Genomic DNA, 20,570 nt, shown 5'->3' with positions numbered 1-20,570 from the left:
ATTGATACAAATTTGGGTCCAAAAATTATTCAGACCGAGTCTGGGAAAAAAACTGATGTTGAGGTTTGCATGAAGCTGGATGACAGCATGTCCAGAACCACAAAAATGTTTAATTAGGAGGTCCCATCATTCAGTGCGGAGAGTTGGTTTTAGCCGGCAATGTCATCTCACGGCTTTGTCCTCCACTGCTGCGTCTCTCTACCTGCAGTAACAATGCTACCTCTGCAGTCCACCCACCACCACACGGAGATAATTACAGCACTCAAGGCATTATCTAATCTCTCAAAGTAATGTTTTCACATCGTTTAGTGTAATGTCTCTGTTAAACAATGTAAATCTGTAGTTGGTAATTGTCCTGAGGCTTCTCCTCTCCCATCTTCTATAGCTCTTGGCAGTGTTGGGCAAGCCTTTGAGAATTACAAAAATAGGTTTCTAACTTGCATTAGATTACTAAAAAAAAAAACTCTGGATAAGATATAAAAAAATCCGTAAGATGGTGTAATGCTTGCAGAACCTTAAGTCTTGTTTTTTTATTTTTTTTTATTGTGAAGTACAATTCAATTAATGCGTTCACAGTCTTAACGTATTGGCATTCAAATGCTCTCTGTATTTATGGGCATTACTAAAATTGACTATTTGCCAGGTGTAATGCACTCTTGAGTAATGCATTAGCTTGAGGCCCAACCCTCAGCCAAACAGATACATTTTACAGTTCATGGGGCTAGCAGTTAAACTAGCAGTTAGTGAACCACTCAAGAAAACTTAAAAACATCACCTAAAACCTTCGACCTCATAAAATGAATCTTCAGAGAAAGCCACCCCTCATCAAAATGAAAGCATGGCTGTTTTAGCTTAAGTTTCAATAGCGAGAGGTTGACAAGCTTTGCAATGACAGATATCATTTTGATATGTGTGATGTGAATGGAAGCTCTAATCAGGATGAATACCGGGGCTTAACGTCTCCGTCAGTGAGGGAGGTCTATTGGTCTGATCAGCCTTTTTTTCATGTCAGTGGTCTCTTTAGTTAAATTCCACTCACTCTGCTATAGAGGAAGCGTAGCATGCATGTACCATACATGCATACATGCGCCATCTAATTTCCTCCTTTAGGTCATAAATTGTGAATGTTTAGTTGAGCCGGTTATCGATCAGAGAAATCAGGGCCAATTATGAATGACTTTGTTGCATTTTACTTCTCTTCTGCAGTTTAACACAAGTTGTTCTACATTGGACAGAGGGGAAAAAAGACTATTGTGGCTGTGTCCATCATAGAGGTCCTGGTTCAACCTCCTGGATTACTGTTCAAGTTGTGAAAATGTAAATGTATTAATGATTGAACAAATCTCTCAAACTTTTTTTTTAACATTTTTCTTTTATTTTATGAAGCCATACTGAGATGTGTGATGTTTTGCTACAGTTCACGGCAAATGTTGCACAGCTAAGTTTTCCAGCCACGATCTGAGAACTTTGACTCAGCTTCACTCTGACAGTTAGTGCTTTGACCGGGTGCACCATCCGTGGGTAATTCTCAGTAGTTTTGAAAGCTGTCCCGGAAGTGCTGATTTCAGGTAGCCCTGTAACAAAAGATCTCATCAATCACACCAGTACCTGACTGACTGAATGGTAATAAGTATTGAGTTAAGCAGGGGTTTTAATTAGAGCCCGACTGATATATCGTTTTGCCGATATTACCGGCCGATATGAGCCTGTCGCCGATATATCGGTATCGGCAAATATGCCGCCGATATGAAAATGTTTTTTTACAGAACATATAATGCAGATAAAATGCTTGAAATGGTGTAATTACTTAGTTTGTCCAGCAGAGCGCGCTCCATTGTTTGCTACTGGCCACCTGGATGAAACGCTTTAAAGCTTGAGTCTATGGAAAACCATTGAAACTTTGAACGGCCATATCTACATAACGGCGCGGCGAATCCGCACCAAATTCGGGGGATCCCTTCAGCTCGAGGAACCCTCTCGAACGCGAATCGAGTGTACGTCTCGAGGCCCTCTTTCGAATGAGACCACTCCCGCGTGGATAGCCCCCGGGGTTCAGGAGATATCGGCCGATATATCGGTATCTGCCCTTTTTTTATTCCCTAATATCGGTATCGGTATCGGCCCCAAAAAAAACATATCGGTCGGGCTCTAGTTTTAATTACTATGGGCCTTGGGGTCTGCACAAAAAGACAAATTACTTTTTTAATGGTATTTGTCTGATTAAATTTGGCACAGCTCTTAAGACTATATGGGATTGATTACATACAACAGACCTGTCTAGGGAGTGAGATTTGATTTCTTATTTGGCATTGTATAGCAATTGTTAGGTTGGCGGATGAATCAAGACATTTGGTTTTATTCTTTGAGGATGAAAAACACCTTCACCTCATGAGATTGTCTTGTGCAATGTTGAATTTAGCCTAAACACGCTCTCCATATTCAGTGTTCTTGATTATAACATTAGATCCTCCACCTTTTTTTTCTTAGTCTATTTCTCTCTCCCCTGATCCTCAGCCCTTTAAGCATTCCATCAGGGAGTGGGTAAAACTGCTGAGCGGCACACGGCATAAAAGTGATTTATGAAGGGCCGACCTGAGCGCTGTCGGGGGAAGCCTGTGGCAGCGGGTCTCTCGGCTACTGGCCATTGTTCCACTCAGCCCCACTGCAGCTGTACCACTGTTCCACTCTGATCTCTCACCTCAGCTCTAAACAGACCTACACATTTACTGTAATACCCAATGGTAGAAAAACCCAACAATATGAGTAGCATTGGATCCAACTCATTTCAACCATGTTTTATTTAAAATTATGACTCAGAGGGCATAGGTGTAAATATTTTAATTGGTGATTATAATTTGTTAATACTTGGAATACCTAAGAATATTGCACAACAATCCGATATAAGAGTTTGTTTTTTTTTAAGTTAAAATGAACAAAAATCTATTATTGAACAAGTAAAAAAATAAATCAGTTTGTCCGAGCCAGTAGCCTCATGGGCACCACTCCAAAATGTAGCATGGCTGCTCTTCATGCAACTGAAGTTCGAATCCCGTTCATGGTCCTTGTTGATCCTGTCACCCTTTCTCTCTCCCACTTTCTTTCCTGCCCACTCTCTCACTGTCATATCCATTAAAGTTCAAAGGGCCAAACATAAATCTAAAAAAGAATCTGTTCAAAAGTGACTCCTTGCCTCAATTTACAACAGTAAGCATATAATAAAGATTTGTAACTTGAGATGTTCTGATTTTGCGGGAAATGTCATTTTCACATCATGCGTCTTTGCGTGGTTGCAAGTGCTGTATCACATTTGTAAACAGAGAAGGTCCAGTCATTACAACGAATGGAGTGATGTCTAAATCAGAAAGGAAGATGTGCCTTGAACAACTATGTTTTTCATGCAAAGCTGTTCAATGACTTTGAATATATCATATAGTCAAGCTTGTGGTTAATAGACAAGGAACATTGACTTCATTGTGTAGTCTTTTTATGTTAATAAGGCAGGAGTGGTGGCTAACTGTGCCTGGGTGGATTTCAAAATGTCTACATTTTTATATTCCACTTTTCCACAAATCACCTACAAGACGATTTGCTGGAGTCATTGCAACCAAAAATGGAAAACTATTTGGACAATGCACATTTCAACCTTTCCCCCACATGCATATGTCCTGGACTGTAATATAAGGACTGTAATCAATCAAGCCAGACTATCCAAGGACAGACTGACACAAGCCAAACTGCCTTTTGCCCAATCAAATCACTTGCTCTTGTTCTGGGGGTTGGCCAAGTCATAATTCTGAGCCAATAGTTGTGGTTGGTGTCATAATGAATGTGGTGTCACATGACTGTGAATGATATCATGAGTAGTAGCAAGGGAGGTGGGTATATAAAGTAAGTGAAGCACTAGAATAATTAATAATAATTTAAGTATCTAACGCAAGTATGAGATTTTATAGCATTTAAAACTGATATGCTGTTTTTATGATGGCTTGTACTTGCCATTGCTTTAAGAACAGTTTTATTTCTAGTTGTAACCTTCATCCCTGTTCAAAAATGATTTAACATTTTACGATGGTCCTTTTGTAGACTCGACTCAATGTTATTCAATAGATATTCGGTTGACTTCCAATCACTTCTAATTCCTCCCATTAATGAATAAAAATTTATTGGAGCACAAGGACTGTGTTCGTGCATCAGTAGCATTTACAGTTTGCATTTGCATAGTGACCCAAGTTAATAACTGACCCATGCTCAAGAGTTGAATAATTCATACATGGTTGCTATAGAAACCCATATGGTCACTTGAAGGTCACTGTATCTACTTAACTCAAATTGACAGGTAAGAGAATGATGGAGAAGTTGAGCACTGATGGCCTCATGATTCAGCTAGCATCTGCGCTTTGAGTTCAAAAATAAATAGTTTCTATTGATGGTATTTTTCCAGCATCCCCTTAGTTTAAAGATGACTTGCCTCTATATAACACTTTTCTGCATTGATCTACAAAAACATATAATTGGAATTGTATTTTATTTTTTGATTTTTTAAATGTTTGTATACATGGTTGCTATAGAAACCCATATGGTCACTTGAAGGTCACTGTATCTACTTAACTCAAATTGACAGGTAAGAGAATGATGGAGAAGTTGAGCACTGATGGCCTCATGATTCAGCTAGCATCTGCGCTTTGAGTTCAAAAATAAATAGTTTCTATTGATGGTATTTTTCCAGCATCCCCTTAGTTTAAAGATGACTTGCCCTCTATATAACACTTTTCTGCATTGATCTACAAAAACATATAATTGGAATTGTATTTTATTTTTTTATTTTTTAAATGTTTGTTGAAAAGCAAAAGCAGGAAAAAACTTAAGATACATTTAAGTGACAAAAATCAAATGACATGAATTTAAATTCATTTTTAAACTCACTTTATGGTTGAAAAATAGACATTACATGGTTATGTAATGCAAAAAAAAAAAAAATATTGAAGCTCTATTTCAATCAAAAATAACCATGCCATGCTAAATACAGTTCCTATAATAATAAATAAAATAAAAAATTCACACATTCACTATTAAGAGTTTTCCCTCAAACTCTCAACTCCTAATTTGCTAATAATTAATAGTAATGTAGTTTTTAAGTTTATGTATCGGGTTGGGTTAAAGGATCTAGAAAATGGTCATGCAGAATAAGTAATTAATATGTGCCTAATAAGTACTAATAAACAGCCAATATGCTAGTAACATGCATGCTAATAAACAACTAGTTAATACTGAGAATTGGTCCGTAAAATAATGTGTTACCAAAAGAATTTATAGCATGATATAAGATTTTGGTCAGACTCCTAGATTACAAGACATTGGTCAGACTCCTAGACTACACTATTAATACTCTTTACTTGGCAAGACCTAAACGTATTATAAATGCATTTTGTGACCGTAATGCTTGAGCAAGCTGTAAATAGAACCCCAATGCAGATCATTAAATCATCCTGTCAGCAATGCATCATACTGCTGTTAATGGGCATCTAACTTCAGGTGCACCCAATTGTATCTTTAATACACGCTTATTAGACATCTGTCTGCTGGCTTGTTAGTTTAGTGTTTCTTTGCTGCTTGTTTCTGAAGAGCTTGGACACCAGCTGAGCTACTTTGGTGGATTGAATTTACCCACCTCGAGTAAACAGCTTGGGGTTGGAGTCATTTAAAGCCTAAGATTTATAGCAGTGATGTCTACCACTCCCCTAAGTGAGTCAGCTACCAATCGAAGAATTTTTCAACACTACACAAAGAAGAAAATTCTCAGTGTTAACTCAGTCAAATGTCATCTTCCCTCCAATCTAGAAAAAGTGTAAAAAAACAATTTTAAATCAATCATGCATCCATGAGTTTGTATTTATTATGCTTTTTGGATCCCTGTTAGCATTTACATTTAATGTTTTTTTTATAAATAACACCTATATATCATGCATAGTCTAAGTGAAATATGGATTTATATTTCGTGTTTGAAATACCATAGGCCCTATCTTTTTTGTTTTGATATTCTTGTAGCATACATATTATTATTTGTTGCCATGTGAGTGCAGCAATGTTTTGGATTTGTAAGGTTTTTTTTTTTTTGTATCAATATGCCTCTAGAAACAGAATACATAATTAGGTCACAGATATTACTGTGCCATTGGGTCCCTCGCTGATTCAGATAATTTGTGCGAGACAGACATATCTGTAAAATTAAGCAAATTAAAGTTTGTAATGTGTTCTGCAATACCTTCTTCCTCACATTTTCACAATATTTTATTATATCAGACTCTTCAGTTACAATCAATGTAGAAATTCAGTGATTAACCACACTTTTTATGCTAATGGGTTTTATTACAAGTTCACAGCCATGTGTCCAATAAAGACAAAGTTGGTAGGAAGTCACTTTAAAGAAGGCATTATGCAAGCTGCACTTAAAGGTGGGGTAAGCGATTTCTGGTAGCCAATGTTGACATTTGAAATCACCAAAACAAACACGCTCCTACCCCAAAAGGGTCTCACCCCTATTTTGATAGCTCCGCCCCACACATGCGTACGCAACCCAGGCAACTATTAGTTCTGTGAAACAAAGCAAAACCAATGTTACACCGTGTCTACACCGGACGCAAGTGGCGCGGCACGACAAAATACTATGGAACTCATTATAATCAGTGATGCTGTCTACACCATAGATATATATATACATATCTATGGTCTACACTGGATGCGGCATGACACGACGAATCCCCAACAGAAAACTGCTGCTGCATTCTATTTGACGTATTGACACACATTTCAAATATCTCTATCTTTCTGTCGCTCGGCTCGCTAATGTGAGCACTGAGCGCTCTCTCCTACACATCATGAGTAGACACTACCCTTACTGTTGATTGGCTACAAGTTTGTTTTGCTACTCGGCCCGAATCAGTTTTCTAAAGCGTTTTTTAAAAATCGCTTACCCCACCTTTAATAACAAACTCTTCTTAACTCAGCAGACATTCTGGGATGCAGATCCATTTTCTGTCTTGATTGTTCTTAAAGTTTAAATTACTTAGTCTCATTTCAGCCATTGTTCGTTCTTTTTATTCTTTCAAGCAAGGTCCATTGGCATTATTATAAGCATCGGGCTATTATTTATAATCATGTGTAGTATACATAAAGATAAGGAAAAAGGTACAGCCTTTGTATAGCCAATTGTACAGCCACACACCATTTTTATGTGTGGAGTGCTCATTTATATGAGCATAAAGTGTCACATTTCTCACCCATAGTGTATGCCAGGAGCACCATGCCATCTAACTTCACAACATTATAGTCTTGAAGTCTTCATACAAGCTGGTGCTTATTCCAGTGTTCCCAGAGTTGACTAGTTCATCTTATCCAGGCCTATCATATAGTTGCTTCTCTCTTTCCTGCATTGAAAAGATCGGAGCTTTCAGCTCTGCTGCTAACAAATTGCTTGTGCTATACTGTAAGGTAGTGTTCACCTTTTCCTTCCTAGTAACAGTGAGCTTCAGGCCTATGACAAATTACCATGTGGCTACCAGAGACAACAGGCCTCGTCTGCATGCTCCTGAGGGATCTTCGTATCTCACAGGGTGACCCAGTTCCATCGTGCTTCTCCTTCACCTTATCTCTCCCTCCTGCCTTTTCCGCTCTTTTCAGTTTTACATTTGCCCCATGTTCATTTGGGTGTTCATACGGCTACTTCAGCCTCATTGCTGCTTCTGAGCCTTGTTCTTCACCTCTTATTTGGAGACCTACCTACCTACTGTTACCTACGTCAAGTCGATTATCAAGACCCTATAAAGGTTTGCCACCAATAACAAACCATTCATCATCTCCATTTCCCTTTGCTCACAGTAGAACAAATCATTTCCAAGAAGGAATTACAAGGGGTTTGTGCCACAGACTAGGGCTGTCAAAAAAAAATTCAAATTTCGAATATTCGTCGAATTAAAAAAACAAACAAATCCACATTCGAATGCAAAAACGTTGCATTCGAATTGAACCTTTTAAATTCGAATATAATTCGAATTTTGATAATATTTAAGTAAAAAATTAGAATTTAGTTTTTCAGTCATTTTGACAGCCCTACCACAGACTGCATAGTTAGTGTTCTTTAAACTCCTCAACAAAAAAGTTGATGCAATGCAGTAGTGCCAGGAGTTGCATTAATATTAATGCCTGCCCATTTCCACCACTGTGGCAGGCAGCCTGTCAATCTATGCCGCATCTAGAAGGGCTTGCCACTCACAATGCCAGCGACTTGCTGCCAATGATCCATCGCATTCTAGCTAATACAAGAATACACCAGTACCAGGCCGTTTTCTGTATTGGCTACTATCCTGAGCGGGATGTTTTTGCGGGAGCAGTCTGTCACCATTCCTTGCCCCAGTATGCACCAATTGTTGTAAAACTTAACACTCAAAAGAGTTTCATGGGTCTTGCTGCATGTATCTAAACCACGGTTATCTTTGTGTGATCAGTTTGAATTTCTTCACTCCATTGACAATCACATTTTCTTAAACTTATGCATCAGCTGATCAGTAGTACATTATTTAAGGGGCATATCCACAAACTCCATGAGCATTGCAGGTGTAAAGATGTAACTGGGCTGTGCGTGTGTGCATGCCGTGTACACTGCAGTACAGCTGCTTTGCTGCACAGCGCTCCAAATGTATACTGCGCTGATGCTTTCTCTCCACACTACCTAAGAAACTAGGGACTGGCTTTGGGTTTACCAGAATCCACCCTGCAGCAAAAAGCAGTACTTCAGAGGCTTCCACAAATCCACCTCATCTCTGAAGTTACATTCATCAGTTTCTTTTTTCTTTTCTCTTCCTTTAGATGCATCCTCATTTATTTCCACTCATCCCACCAATGATATTTTAACAACCTTAACACTCAAAGGCAGTTGAGAATACTAACCCTGTGCTGCATGAAGTGATATTTCCTTGATTTGGCATGGCCTGATGAGATTGCTTGGGTATGTCAGTTTTTCTGGGGATTGGATGGGTGGCATGGCCTCTCTATTGGCTGTTCCAAAGGCCCGTTTGACGTCCTTAGGGCTCTACGGTCTTCATTTTATCTGCTTTACATATATTCCCTGTGTTTTACATTCATATGCACTTACTTAAATGTACATTTTGGTCACCTACTCAAGTACTGGACGGATAAATCAGCCAGTATGTGACTAAATGATCAATGTACTCGTGTACTCAATGTACTGTATCTTTTATTCAATTTTTTTGGGAGACATTAAGACAGCATTCAACTTTTAAGATCAAATGTTTTTAATAGCCATGCTCACTTATTTTCATGATGGATCATTATTGTCACTTGTGTAATTGTGCGTGCTATTTACATCTTAAAGTATCACCAGATACAATTCTCATGCAATATTCTTCCTCATAATAATGTTTTGTCATTGTTCAAGTGCTCTGTTATCCTTTATTGCTCTATTACCTCTTGTTCCCCTCATTTAGTACTCTAGTGTTTATTCTGTTGCTTCCTTGATTCCCAGAGTTCAGTGCCCTTCATGTGACTTTCACAGCCTCACCAAATTTATAAAAGCCTGCTTACTGAAATGTGTATTTTGTATGTTTGTTTTGCAGTGCCATGCGTGTGCTGCTATCCAAATTGCCACGGCCATGGATAGTGGATGAGAAAAAGGATGATGGTTATACCGCGCTTCACCTGGCTGCCCTCAACAACCACGTGGAGGTGGCAGAGCTCCTAGTCCACCAGGTCAGCAGTTCTAACACGCTCTATAGGAAGTCCCCACCCTGTACTCCAGCAGGTTATTCAGTCCACTAGAAGGGTGAAAGCATCAAGCACCTGTGCAGATAATGATTCAGGTGGATAATTGATGCAGTTAATGTCATTAGGGGCCCAGAAGAGCTGAGAAAGTATCCCAGCTCTCATTGTACTAGGCGCATTGTACAGTCACAGTGACTCTTAAGGTAGAGAATAGAATATTTTCGTGGATATTTCATGTAGAAATATTTCATGTAGATAACCCTTTAAAACAAAATATTATGTATAACGTTGATCGCAGAGCTTTGCATCATTCAAAATTAAATTAAGAATGCTTTTTGAATGGAAATTAAATTTTGAAGGGAAATTTAATTTTGGATTTTAGGAAGTAGAATTAAAATAATTTTATATAACAGAAATTAGTGTAATTTCCTGTCATTCCACTTCAACTTCCTGTTGGGTGGGGCTAGTTTAATTCAGTGCAAATAGGATGCAATTGGGGTGGGCAATCTGACGATTTTATATTGTGATTGATCTTGAAGATGTCTATGATTTACTTTTCAGGCAAATCGTAGAGATTGTGATCTTTTATGTCCTCATAATAATGTTAAAACTACAGCAGTGCCTGTTAGATGACTGTGGCTGGTCTAATTATATCATGCGTCTCTGTCATGTGTCTTTCAAACATAAACAATTGGGAAATAAATCGGATGCGTGTCAGTGTATTAGATCCGTGCATTCCGTCTTAAAGCCTAATGCAAATACCTACTGCTGTCTGTGTCATTGTTAATCAAACAAAAAAAGACAGAGAAAATCACTCACTGCTCTTGACTGAATCACTTTATAACTTTAAGAATTAATGTATAATTAATTCATACAGTGATTCAGTGTTTTAAAGTTTAACTCAGGCTTTAATGACCATTTTGGTTGTTTAATGCAATACTGTGTTTTAAATAGTTCAAATAGATAAGTCATAGGCTTTGTTCCAGTATGGATATTCTCGATAGTGCGCCTCAAAATTGGGAAGATCGTGATTCAAATCGTGGATCGTGATTTTTTTGTCATAAGATCGTGATTTGATATTTTGGGAAGACCACCCACCCCTAGATGCAACACATTGCAAGAATACAGTGGTCTCGAGTTGAACTGTTTCAAACATTCTGCATGTGTGAATTTGGCTTAACTGGTTTAGCGCCTCTCCTTCACACACCACTGTTGATCAGCGTTATGTCACGGCACTGTAACAACGTTATTGCAACATTTCAGCAGCATTATGAGAATGCGGCACTGGCAGTGCAGCCCTTTGTCAACTACCTGCCATGACAGAAGAGAGGGAGAGACAAAGAAAAGGTTCACACCAGCGACTTAAGCCTCAGCCTCCGAACCACAGTAGAGCTGCACTGCAGTATTGCAGAGAGATGTTGCTATGGGGTTTCAGTCAGGGAATATCTGAATACAAATCACCATTAGCTCCCATTTCCTAACACAACCTATGGGACTAGAAGGCATGCTCATGAGCAGCAATTCATCTTCAGTAGCTGAGGAGCGATATCGACAATGACTGAGGTTCAATGACTGAACCTCAGTGAAAACATTTTTTATTGTGGTATGTGAATAAATACCCAAATAATCACTTTTTTGTGTTCCTTTGTAAGGCACTATATAATGTATCGATATAAGTGTAAATATCACAATGGTTAAAGTTTAAAGCATTTATTTGAGGACAACAGAATGATTTTTTTCTTTCTCTGTGTTGCTCTTTCCATAGGGAAATGCCAGTTTGGACATACAGAATGTTAACCAGCAGACGGCACTGCATCTTGCTGTAGAACGCCAGCACACCCAGATAGTGCGAGTATGTGGTTTTGTCTTCCTCTGTTCTGTTAATTTCCTTTCAGTGTTTGACATCTACACCCCTCACCCAGTGTTCTGGCTTCCTGCTCAACACAAACGCATTGATGAAGCAATGTAGCTAAGTGCCCCAGCTTAAGATATAAATGCAGGGAGTTCTGCTGCAGATTTATCCCCTCCAATTGAATTCATTTAGTCCTGAGCAATCTGGACTATGCCAGGAGAGGTATGGGGGTGGAATAGGGGACTCAGTGGAAGCTAAAGTGCCATCTTGTGGTCATATAAGAGCAGTGCAACTTTCCTTATTTCAAAGCATCTGTATTGGCATGGTCTATTAAGAAAGATTCTCAAGTAATAACCAAACAAAACATTCTTATTGTGTCTCACGTTACACCATCTTATTTTTGTCATATACATACATAATGAAATTTGACACATGCTTTAGATGTCATTGTTAGCTTGTTCATCTGCATCAGTGAACATGAGCATGATTAAATCCACCACTGCTGAGAACACACTGGTTAAATTCAGTCCTCTTTGTTTGTGTCCAGCTCTTGGTGCGAGCTGAGGCAAAGTTAGATGTGCAAGACAAGGATGGAGACACACCACTGCATGAGGCCCTGCGTCATCACACTCTGTCCCAGCTGCGCCAACTTCAGGACATGCAGGACGTCAGCAAAGTGGAGCCCTGGGAGCCCTCCAAAAACACAGTGTGTACAGAGAAGTATATAAACAGTACAAGTGTTCTCAATAAAAGCTTTAAGTTAACAATATCATGTAGTAAACACTTTCAGTGCAGTGTACTTGATTAGAAGTGGTGGGATCAAATCGCAAATGGTGGATTGATCCACAATTATTATATTTTTTTATTATTAAAAAAAAAAAGCATACAAGACAAAATATTACTTATATAGGGCCCTATGAATTGTTTAATTTTTTCCCCAAATTTTATTTTTCTCCAATTCCGTTGTTTTTCCATTTGAATTTTTCTGGTTTTCCGTTTTAATGGTTAAATAAAATTTCAGTGATCTCTCAGGCATGTCTAATTAATTGAAATAATGAAACTTATACAATTTAACAACAATTTATTAAAAGTTTGCCAAATTCTTTCATTCCATGTTATACTGTTAATTCCATTTTTATGATTTCATGCCACGATTCTCTCCACATTTCTCACATCACAGAAATCATAGGACCCTACAGATACATTTTGTTGTCATGCTCTGTGCATCTCTGCAGTTGTAGCATCCTAAAGAAAACATCCAACCACCGTTCCATGCAATGAACATTATCATTTTATGAAACATGATTTACTCAGAGATGTAAGTGTGATCAGGAGCATTAACCATATTCCAAACCACCTTTTCAATTGAACTTGATTGCGATTTCCTGAATTTGCAAAATTGCTTTCACACCACTCAAACAACTGAACTTTTACGTTAAACAATGACACAGATCCCACAAAAAGAGCTCTAAGTAATAAGTAGTAAAACATAGGGCTGGGTAAAAATATTGATATATATATTTTAATCGATTCTCATTTTTACGAAACGAAATCGATTCTTAAATCCCAAGAATCGATTAGTCTAGCCTGTTTTTAGTTAATGGACGGAACGTTGAAGGGCACCTCCCATCCAATAAATCGCAACAAGCATTGTGCGTTGGTACTTTTAATATGAAACAAAGTCTCCGATTTAAATTTATGTCCATTGTATTGCAGTATTCAAACAATAAATGCCGTTTTGGCGCTGTTTAATGTATAGTGACAGATCACTGCTGTAGCTCCTCGATCAACAGATGCAGCAGCGCTCGTGAACTGATCATCTCCTCCACATTAATACCAGTTTCAGCACAAAATAATCATGACTAAACATCCGAAGGTAAGTTAAAAGAAAGAGTACAACTTTACAATCTGTATCCTGTCTCATGTAATCGCTCAATCAGCGCAAAGACGTCGATGTAACGGCTTGTAAACAATGTCACGTAACGTTACATTTACCTCAGAAAAAACATATTCCGTGATCATAAACTCGTTAGTCAGCCAGAAAAATAAGGAGGAGCATTTAGCTAAATATACGCACCATATAACATTCATTATAATTTTTTACTGTTCTTTAATGTTTTATGTTTGAATAATCCGTCCAAGTTTTTATGACAGTCACTATTTAAATGTGTATATTTCCAAAAAACTAACTGAAGTAATTGTAACCTAATTATAAAAACTTCATTAAGTGCAATTTAAGCAGTTGTACAGCACAAATCAGTCAATTTTAACCTTCAGTATTATAATGTAGTACCAACTGACTCTCTTGTATATTTTATAGTATTAGTTGAGAGAGATTTTTTTCCTTGAGAAAATTTGCCATGTACTGTACCTGATATGTATCCAAAATAATTGATATTGAATTGAATCAAATCGAATCTCAGGCTTGTGAATGAGAATCGAATTGTGAAATTTGTGTCATAACCCAACCCTAGTAAAACACTGAGGCTGTTTAAATACTCTGCAACTGTAAGGGCTTTTCTCAGGCTTTTCCCTGTGTTAACAATGATAGATTGTGCTTTGCTATAAGAGCCATTTTTCTGCTGTCACACGAGTAACCGGCCAAATGAGCCACAGTTCCTCTGCAGTCCAGCGTCCTGTATACTACACAATCCTTCAGTTGAGACATTCTCCCCTGATTATCCCTTCGCTTTTCTTGGGATTGCATATATTTGTGGAAAATTGAGTGGGAAGAGAGAAAGCAGAAAGAAGACAGCTTTGGCAGACGTAAGTATAATCAAGACATTTACTATATTAATCTCGCGTAGCCAGACCTTCAGACTGATGGCAGAAGGTCTTGGAGACTTAGCCGCTTTGAATGGCCAAGGACTGCCCAAGAGGCCATATGACTGACAGGTAAAGCAACCAATCATGGTTTGTTTTGTGCCGCGTCATGTTTAGGGGCATGGCCCTACAATAACAGACCAGTGTGTAAAACTCCACGAACTTTACATACTTCACATACTTTTGAAAAAAAGGGTTTGGCATCACAGCATCTTTGTTTCCAGGCGGAACCTTAAAGAACGCGACACGCACGTCTCCCAGAAATTCTGTATAATTCAACCAATCCGATGATGACTTTGAAACTCCTGAAGTTTTTCCAATTTTGTGTGCCATATGCATCAGATATTCGGCCAATGGTCTGTGGCCGTGGCGTCTGAGGCTGAGACTATTACTATATGCTCACTCTTCATAATTCATTGGCACAATGATGGCAGTCAGATTACCAAGCCAATGAACTCTATCAGAGCAGATTTAAAATGCAACGAATGCCATGTTCTCAGGTAAATGATCCCAAATGTGACACAGTATAGAGAGTGAACACTTCATACAGAACATCAGCGAGCGAAGCTAGTCATGATGTGGCTAAATTTGATGTGATCAGTCTCACACCATCAACCACCAGCTTCTTATAGCTTTTCAACTCGTATAAATTTAAATTTAATAGTTTACTGTCTGTAGATTTTAGCCCATAAAGGGGCAATTCATCTGGAAATGTAAATTATCATTTACTTGCTACTCATTTCACTAGAACACAAAATGTACCAGTTGCACTTCATTCAGTTACAATAAAATGTGACCTGAAGTTTTCAAAAAAATAAAAGCATTATATGGCCAGTAGTTTAAAAGTAGTCTTTATGATTCACTCATATTCCAGGTCTTCTGAAGCCATACTAAGTTTTGTATTAACTTACTTAGTACTTAAAAACAGGGTACAGCTAATAGACTACATCAGAACAACAGATCTGCAGGTTTTTCTCTGCACTGCTGCTGCTGTTATACTTGAATTCTTCCATCAGTGCCATTGTTTCTTAGGTGTCCCGCAGCACTTATGACCCCCCATCCCCACAGCCTTATCTTCATTAACACATGCTGTCAATACACTCTGGATCAACTGTCAGAAAATCTCACCATAACGTCTGACACCAGACAGACTGACGATGCCGGTCCCATGCACCCTATCTTTTACAGCCTTTGTAGCTCCTCTTACGCCTGACCCCAGCCCTGCCAGTTCACATCACCGCCTCTCCATGACTGTCGTAAATCAAGCGTTGTGTGACAGGAGGCTACTTCCAGGCCAGCAGTCAGCCATTTATTAACACAAACAGTGTGACAAATCTCTCTCTCTATCAAGCCATCACACTTACCACATGCAGCAGAGTCAGGCCATCCATTTAAAACACTCCACTGAATTAATCAGTATGCCGAGATCTGCCCACTTTTATTAGCTCAATATGGTCTATAGCATTTCATCATTCCAGATTAATCTACAACATTACATCATGGACATGTATGGCCTTTTGTGTTTCTTTACACAGAAGTCAATTACTGATTATTTTAGTGATGTTTATTAAGACAAGCATCACTGTTAATGTTGCTTATATTGCTTAAGAGTGATTTCAGTGAAATTATTTGACTTTTTTTTTTTTTTTTAACCTGGTGAATTATAAAATGGGCATCCACATCCCATATCCTTGCACTACCGACCCAAGCAATTTCTAAAGAGCTAGAGACTTGACACTCTTGATTTGGCCAGTAAGCAGCATTCAGAACACCATCAAAAACTGTAACTAATATACTGTTAGTACATCTATATCTGCGCTTTGAAATTTTGTGGGTAAAATCCAGTCATTTCAATACAAATTTGTGCTATCGGGAGTTTCATATGAAGGCTAAAAAGTTCCCTGTGCAGATTTTGTTTGTGTTCAAGTTGGTCACTCAAATTCTCAGTGCTGACCAACAGAAAGCTACTTTGTTTGAAAGCGATTTATGCGTGAACAGTGCTTCATACATCACTACATTATTCAGTTCTTCTAAACCCATAAGACTTTCATTTATCTTTGCAACAAATTAAGATACACAAAGATGCCTGTTCATGGGAACCAATAAGGTTTGTCCTTTTGTGTCTCACAAACAACCAAGTAGATTTGTTCTTGCATGTAAAGCAAGAATAACCATATTTGATGAGCTCTATGTATGTGCATTGATCAGTGTTTTTGTGTGATCAGTGTTTTTGTGTGAATCAAAAAGTAGTTTGACCAATAACGAGCAGGCATTGTACATAGTCGACCAATTGTGGCACGTGAGAAGGTGGGATCTACAGAGAATGGTCAAAGCGATGCAAATATGCGTACATATTATGCGTGTTGTGTTCGACTTGAAGCAGCGCTGCGCAGACAGATCAAGATTCAAGGCAAGGCAAGGCAAGTTTATTTATATAGCACATTTCATACACAATGGTAATTCAAAGTGCTTTACATAAAAGAAAAGAAAAAAAAATAATCACAACAATAAAACAAGGAATTTAAAAACTGAAAATGATAAAAAAATTGATTTAAGAGGTTTAAAATGAATTTAAAACGGTTAGTGTTATCAAGATTGCTCTTTTTCAGAAGGGGTTTAACAACTGCAGTTTTCAGGGAGTTTGGAAAAGTCCCAGAAAGAAGTGAGGCATTCACCACGTCTAAGAGATCTGCTTCCAAACAGTTTAGCACCCTTTTGAAAACATATGTGGGAAGTATGTCAAGATAGCAGGTTGACGATTTAAGGTACTGTACTATTTCTTCCAAAATTTTGCTATCAATTTCTTCAAAAGCAGACATAGTATCTTCTTTTTGATATTGTGGTCGAATCTGTCTAACCTCTGCATAACTTGGGGATGTGCTAATCGCCTTCCTGATATTATTGATCTTTTCAGAAAAGAAGGAAGCAAACTCATTGCATTTGCTGTCGGAGAGCATTTCACTGGCAATCTGACTTGGGGGATTTGTCAGTCTCTCAACAGTAGAAAAAAGAGTGCAAGTGTTGTTTAAGTTACTGTTTATAAGGTTTGAGAAGAAGGTCTGTCTAGCTTTGCCTAGTTCCACATTGAAAGCATGAAGGCTTTTTTTATATATGCTATAGTGAATTTCAAGTTTAGTCTTCCGCCTAAAGTCGAAAGCAAGTATGAAAACAGAAAAACAAAGCCAAAACCTGGATATTTAAGGCAATATAGAAATCCTGGCAAGGACATGTCAAGGAAAAATAGCACATATGGTCACCCTAACTGTGTCTTTAATGTTTTTAAGCATCAACATTTTGGTTGCATTTAAATTTTAAATAAAATTAAAGGAAATTGTCTGGGTGCATTACAGTATTGACAGTTTTGGGGTTAAAATGCACTTGTCATGCATGTCACAATGCAAAAAGAAAACTAAAAATAGGCTTTTCCGGTATGCAAAATATAATATCTTGTTTTTTTCCTATTGGTTTTTAAGTGAAAATATGACCTGGATAAGGCTTTACAAATTTGAGATTCACCTTTACCTAAGTGTTCGATTTTTTTTTTTGTTTGTTTTTTTTAATCGAAGGTCATTTTTAAAAACCTCTTATAAAAGTAAGTATGAAAACAGAAAAACGAAGCCAAAACCTGGATATTTTAGGCAATATAGAAATCCTGGCAAGGACGTGTCCAGGAAAAAGAGCACATATGGTCACCCTAACTGTGTCTTTAACTTTAAACATCAACATTTTGGTTGCATAGGCTTTCAATGGAGGGACATTAAAAATATTTTCATTCAGTGATGAAAACAGTGTCTGTTATAAAGAAGAAATGTAACGCTTTCATTAGAAACACTGGCTCTATATATAATTAGTTTAGTTTGTATTCTCCTAGGACTTAGAAATAGATATTCAGAAAATAGAATTCTAAATTCATCAGAAAATGTTTTTTTTTTTTTTGACTCTGCACTGTTCTCATTTTAATTGCATAGTGTAATGAATTAAATTTCAACATGGCTAATTGTGACTTTAATAGATGATCTATATTAATCTGCTGTATTTGACTCTGTTTGTGGTGAATCTTCGCAGTTAATTATGGGACTGGGCACTCAGGGGGCTGAGAAGAAGAGTGCAGCCTCTATTGCTTGCTTTCTGGCGGCCAATGGATCTGACCTCACCATCCGTAACAAGAAGGGCCAGTCTCCTCTGGACCTGTGCCCTGACCCAAGCCTCTGCAAGGCCCTAGCTAAATGCCACAAAGAGAAGACTAGGTATCTGCCCAACCAGTAGGGGATATGTTGAAGCTTGCACTACGGATATTTGAAATTGACTTCATGATACATTTCCTGCTATTCATTAATTATTCATTTTGCTATTCATCCTTTAATCCATTTGCACTTTATATCTCAATTGATGTTTTTATTCTCTCTCTCTCTTCCTCTCTTGTCCTCAGTGGGCAGGTTGGCTCCCGTAGTCCGTCTGTAAACAGTAATAATGAGACTCTTGAGGAATGTATGGTGTGCTCGGATATGAAAAGGGACACGCTTTTTGGCCCCTGCGGTCATATCGCTACCTGCTCTCTCTGCTCGCCTCGCGTCAAGAAGTGTCTCATTTGCAAGGAACAGGTCCAGTCCAGAACCAAGGTACAGAAACCCACCTCACTAGTTTCTTTTGTGCATGCATATATTCTCACGTGCCATAGTGAACGCTTCTCTTTTTTCACTCACAGATTGAGGAGTGTGTGGTTTGCTCTGATAAAAAGGCAGCTGTGCTTTTCCAACCCTGTGGTCACATGTGCGCCTGTGAGAGTAAGTCAGCTTGCTTTCTTCTCCCACACCACACCTCTTCTCTCATCACCCCATGTGACTGTCTCTCATCCAGACAAAAAAGCTCATTCTGTCATCTAGCTTGTCAGAATATCATGCATCACATGACTATGATACAGATACAGACATTTAGGTGTTCACATGCAGGATGAGCATAAAATATATAAAATAACATGGATGAATCTCACAAAACTTGTCTAGAACATGTTCTGGTCATAGTTCACTCCTTAGGACTATTTTATTAATTGAGACAATATTTTATGACATTTAATCACAATTTCCTCCAAGATTATCATTGCTGTAATGCAAAAATGTCTAATTTTGTTTACTTGAAATTAAAATTTAAGATGATATATCAGATTCAGAAATGATAGTATTTGTTGTGCCAACTTTAAGGTGATGATGATTATTTAAAAGAAATCATTGTATTATAGTCATTTTTAAGGAAATTGTCGGGGTGCATTACAGTATTGACAGTTTGCGGTTAAAATGCACTTGTCATGCATGTCACAATGCAAAAAGAAAAAAGAAAACTAAAAATAGGCTTTTCCGGTATGCAAAATATAATATCTTGTTTTTTTCCTATTGGTTTTGAAGTGAAAATATGACCTGGATAAACGCTTTACAAATTTGAGATTCACCTTTACCTAAGTGTTCGATTTTTTTTTTTTTTTTTTTTTTTAATCGAAGGTCATTTTTAAAAACCTCTTATAAAAGTCTGTATCTTTATTTTTTTTCTCGCCACGAATATAGCCGTGGTGTTTAACTCTAAACAAACAAACAAACTCTATCTTGAGAAAACCCATCACTGATTGAATTTAATTTAATTTAATTCAATTCAAGTTTATTTGTATAGCGCTTTTTACGCTACAAATTGTTGCAAAGCAACTTTACAGCAAATTAAGTTTCTACAATATTTAGTGGTAGCTTATCAGTGGTGACTGTCAGTGGATTGTAGCGTGGTAGAAGACTAGTTAGGTACGCAGGAGCTAACTCATTCAGGGCCTTATAGGCAAGTAATAATAGTTTGTAACTAATACGGAACTTAATAAGCGTTTCTGCTTCAAACGCTCCACCATCTGCTTCAAACGCTCCACCATTATTCCGGTCCCCAAAAAGCCCAAAATCACTGGACTTAACGACTACAGACCTGTCGCTCTCACATCTGTGGTCATGAAGTCACTTGAGAGCCTGGTCCTGGCCTACCTGAAGGACATCACTGGACCCTTGCTGGATCCTCTCCAGTTTGCCTACAGAGCAAACAGGTCTGTGGATGATGCAGTCAACATGGGACTGCATTACATCCTGCAACACCTCGA

The 20,570-nt window shown here is 38.0% G+C and overlaps 1 protein-coding gene across 5 annotated transcripts in view; it reads left to right on the top strand.

The window, feature by feature from the left end:
- Positions 1-20,570, top strand: part of LOC107691191 (E3 ubiquitin-protein ligase mib1-like) — a 94,078-nt gene that overhangs the window by 63,901 nt on the left and 9,607 nt on the right. For all 5 annotated transcript variants that reach the window (XM_016489720.1, XM_016489706.1, XM_016489713.1 and 2 more), the window contains exons 13-18: positions 9,630-9,762; positions 11,540-11,626; positions 12,174-12,332; positions 18,515-18,696; positions 18,879-19,068; positions 19,155-19,233. In XM_016489720.1, the coding sequence (XP_016345206.1) occupies positions 9,630-9,762; positions 11,540-11,626; positions 12,174-12,332; positions 18,515-18,696; positions 18,879-19,068; positions 19,155-19,233 (830 nt within the window). The remainder of the gene's footprint in view (positions 1-9,629; positions 9,763-11,539; positions 11,627-12,173; positions 12,333-18,514; positions 18,697-18,878; positions 19,069-19,154; positions 19,234-20,570) is intronic.

This window comes from Sinocyclocheilus anshuiensis, unplaced genomic scaffold (genome assembly GCF_001515605.1).
Source record: "Sinocyclocheilus anshuiensis isolate Anshui unplaced genomic scaffold, SAMN03320099.WGS_v1.1 scaffold894, whole genome shotgun sequence".
In the NCBI taxonomy this organism is placed as follows: Eukaryota; Metazoa; Chordata; class Actinopteri; order Cypriniformes; family Cyprinidae; genus Sinocyclocheilus; species Sinocyclocheilus anshuiensis.
Note: the sequence above shows the minus strand (reverse complement) of the source record. Positions and strands in the feature narration are given on the sequence as shown.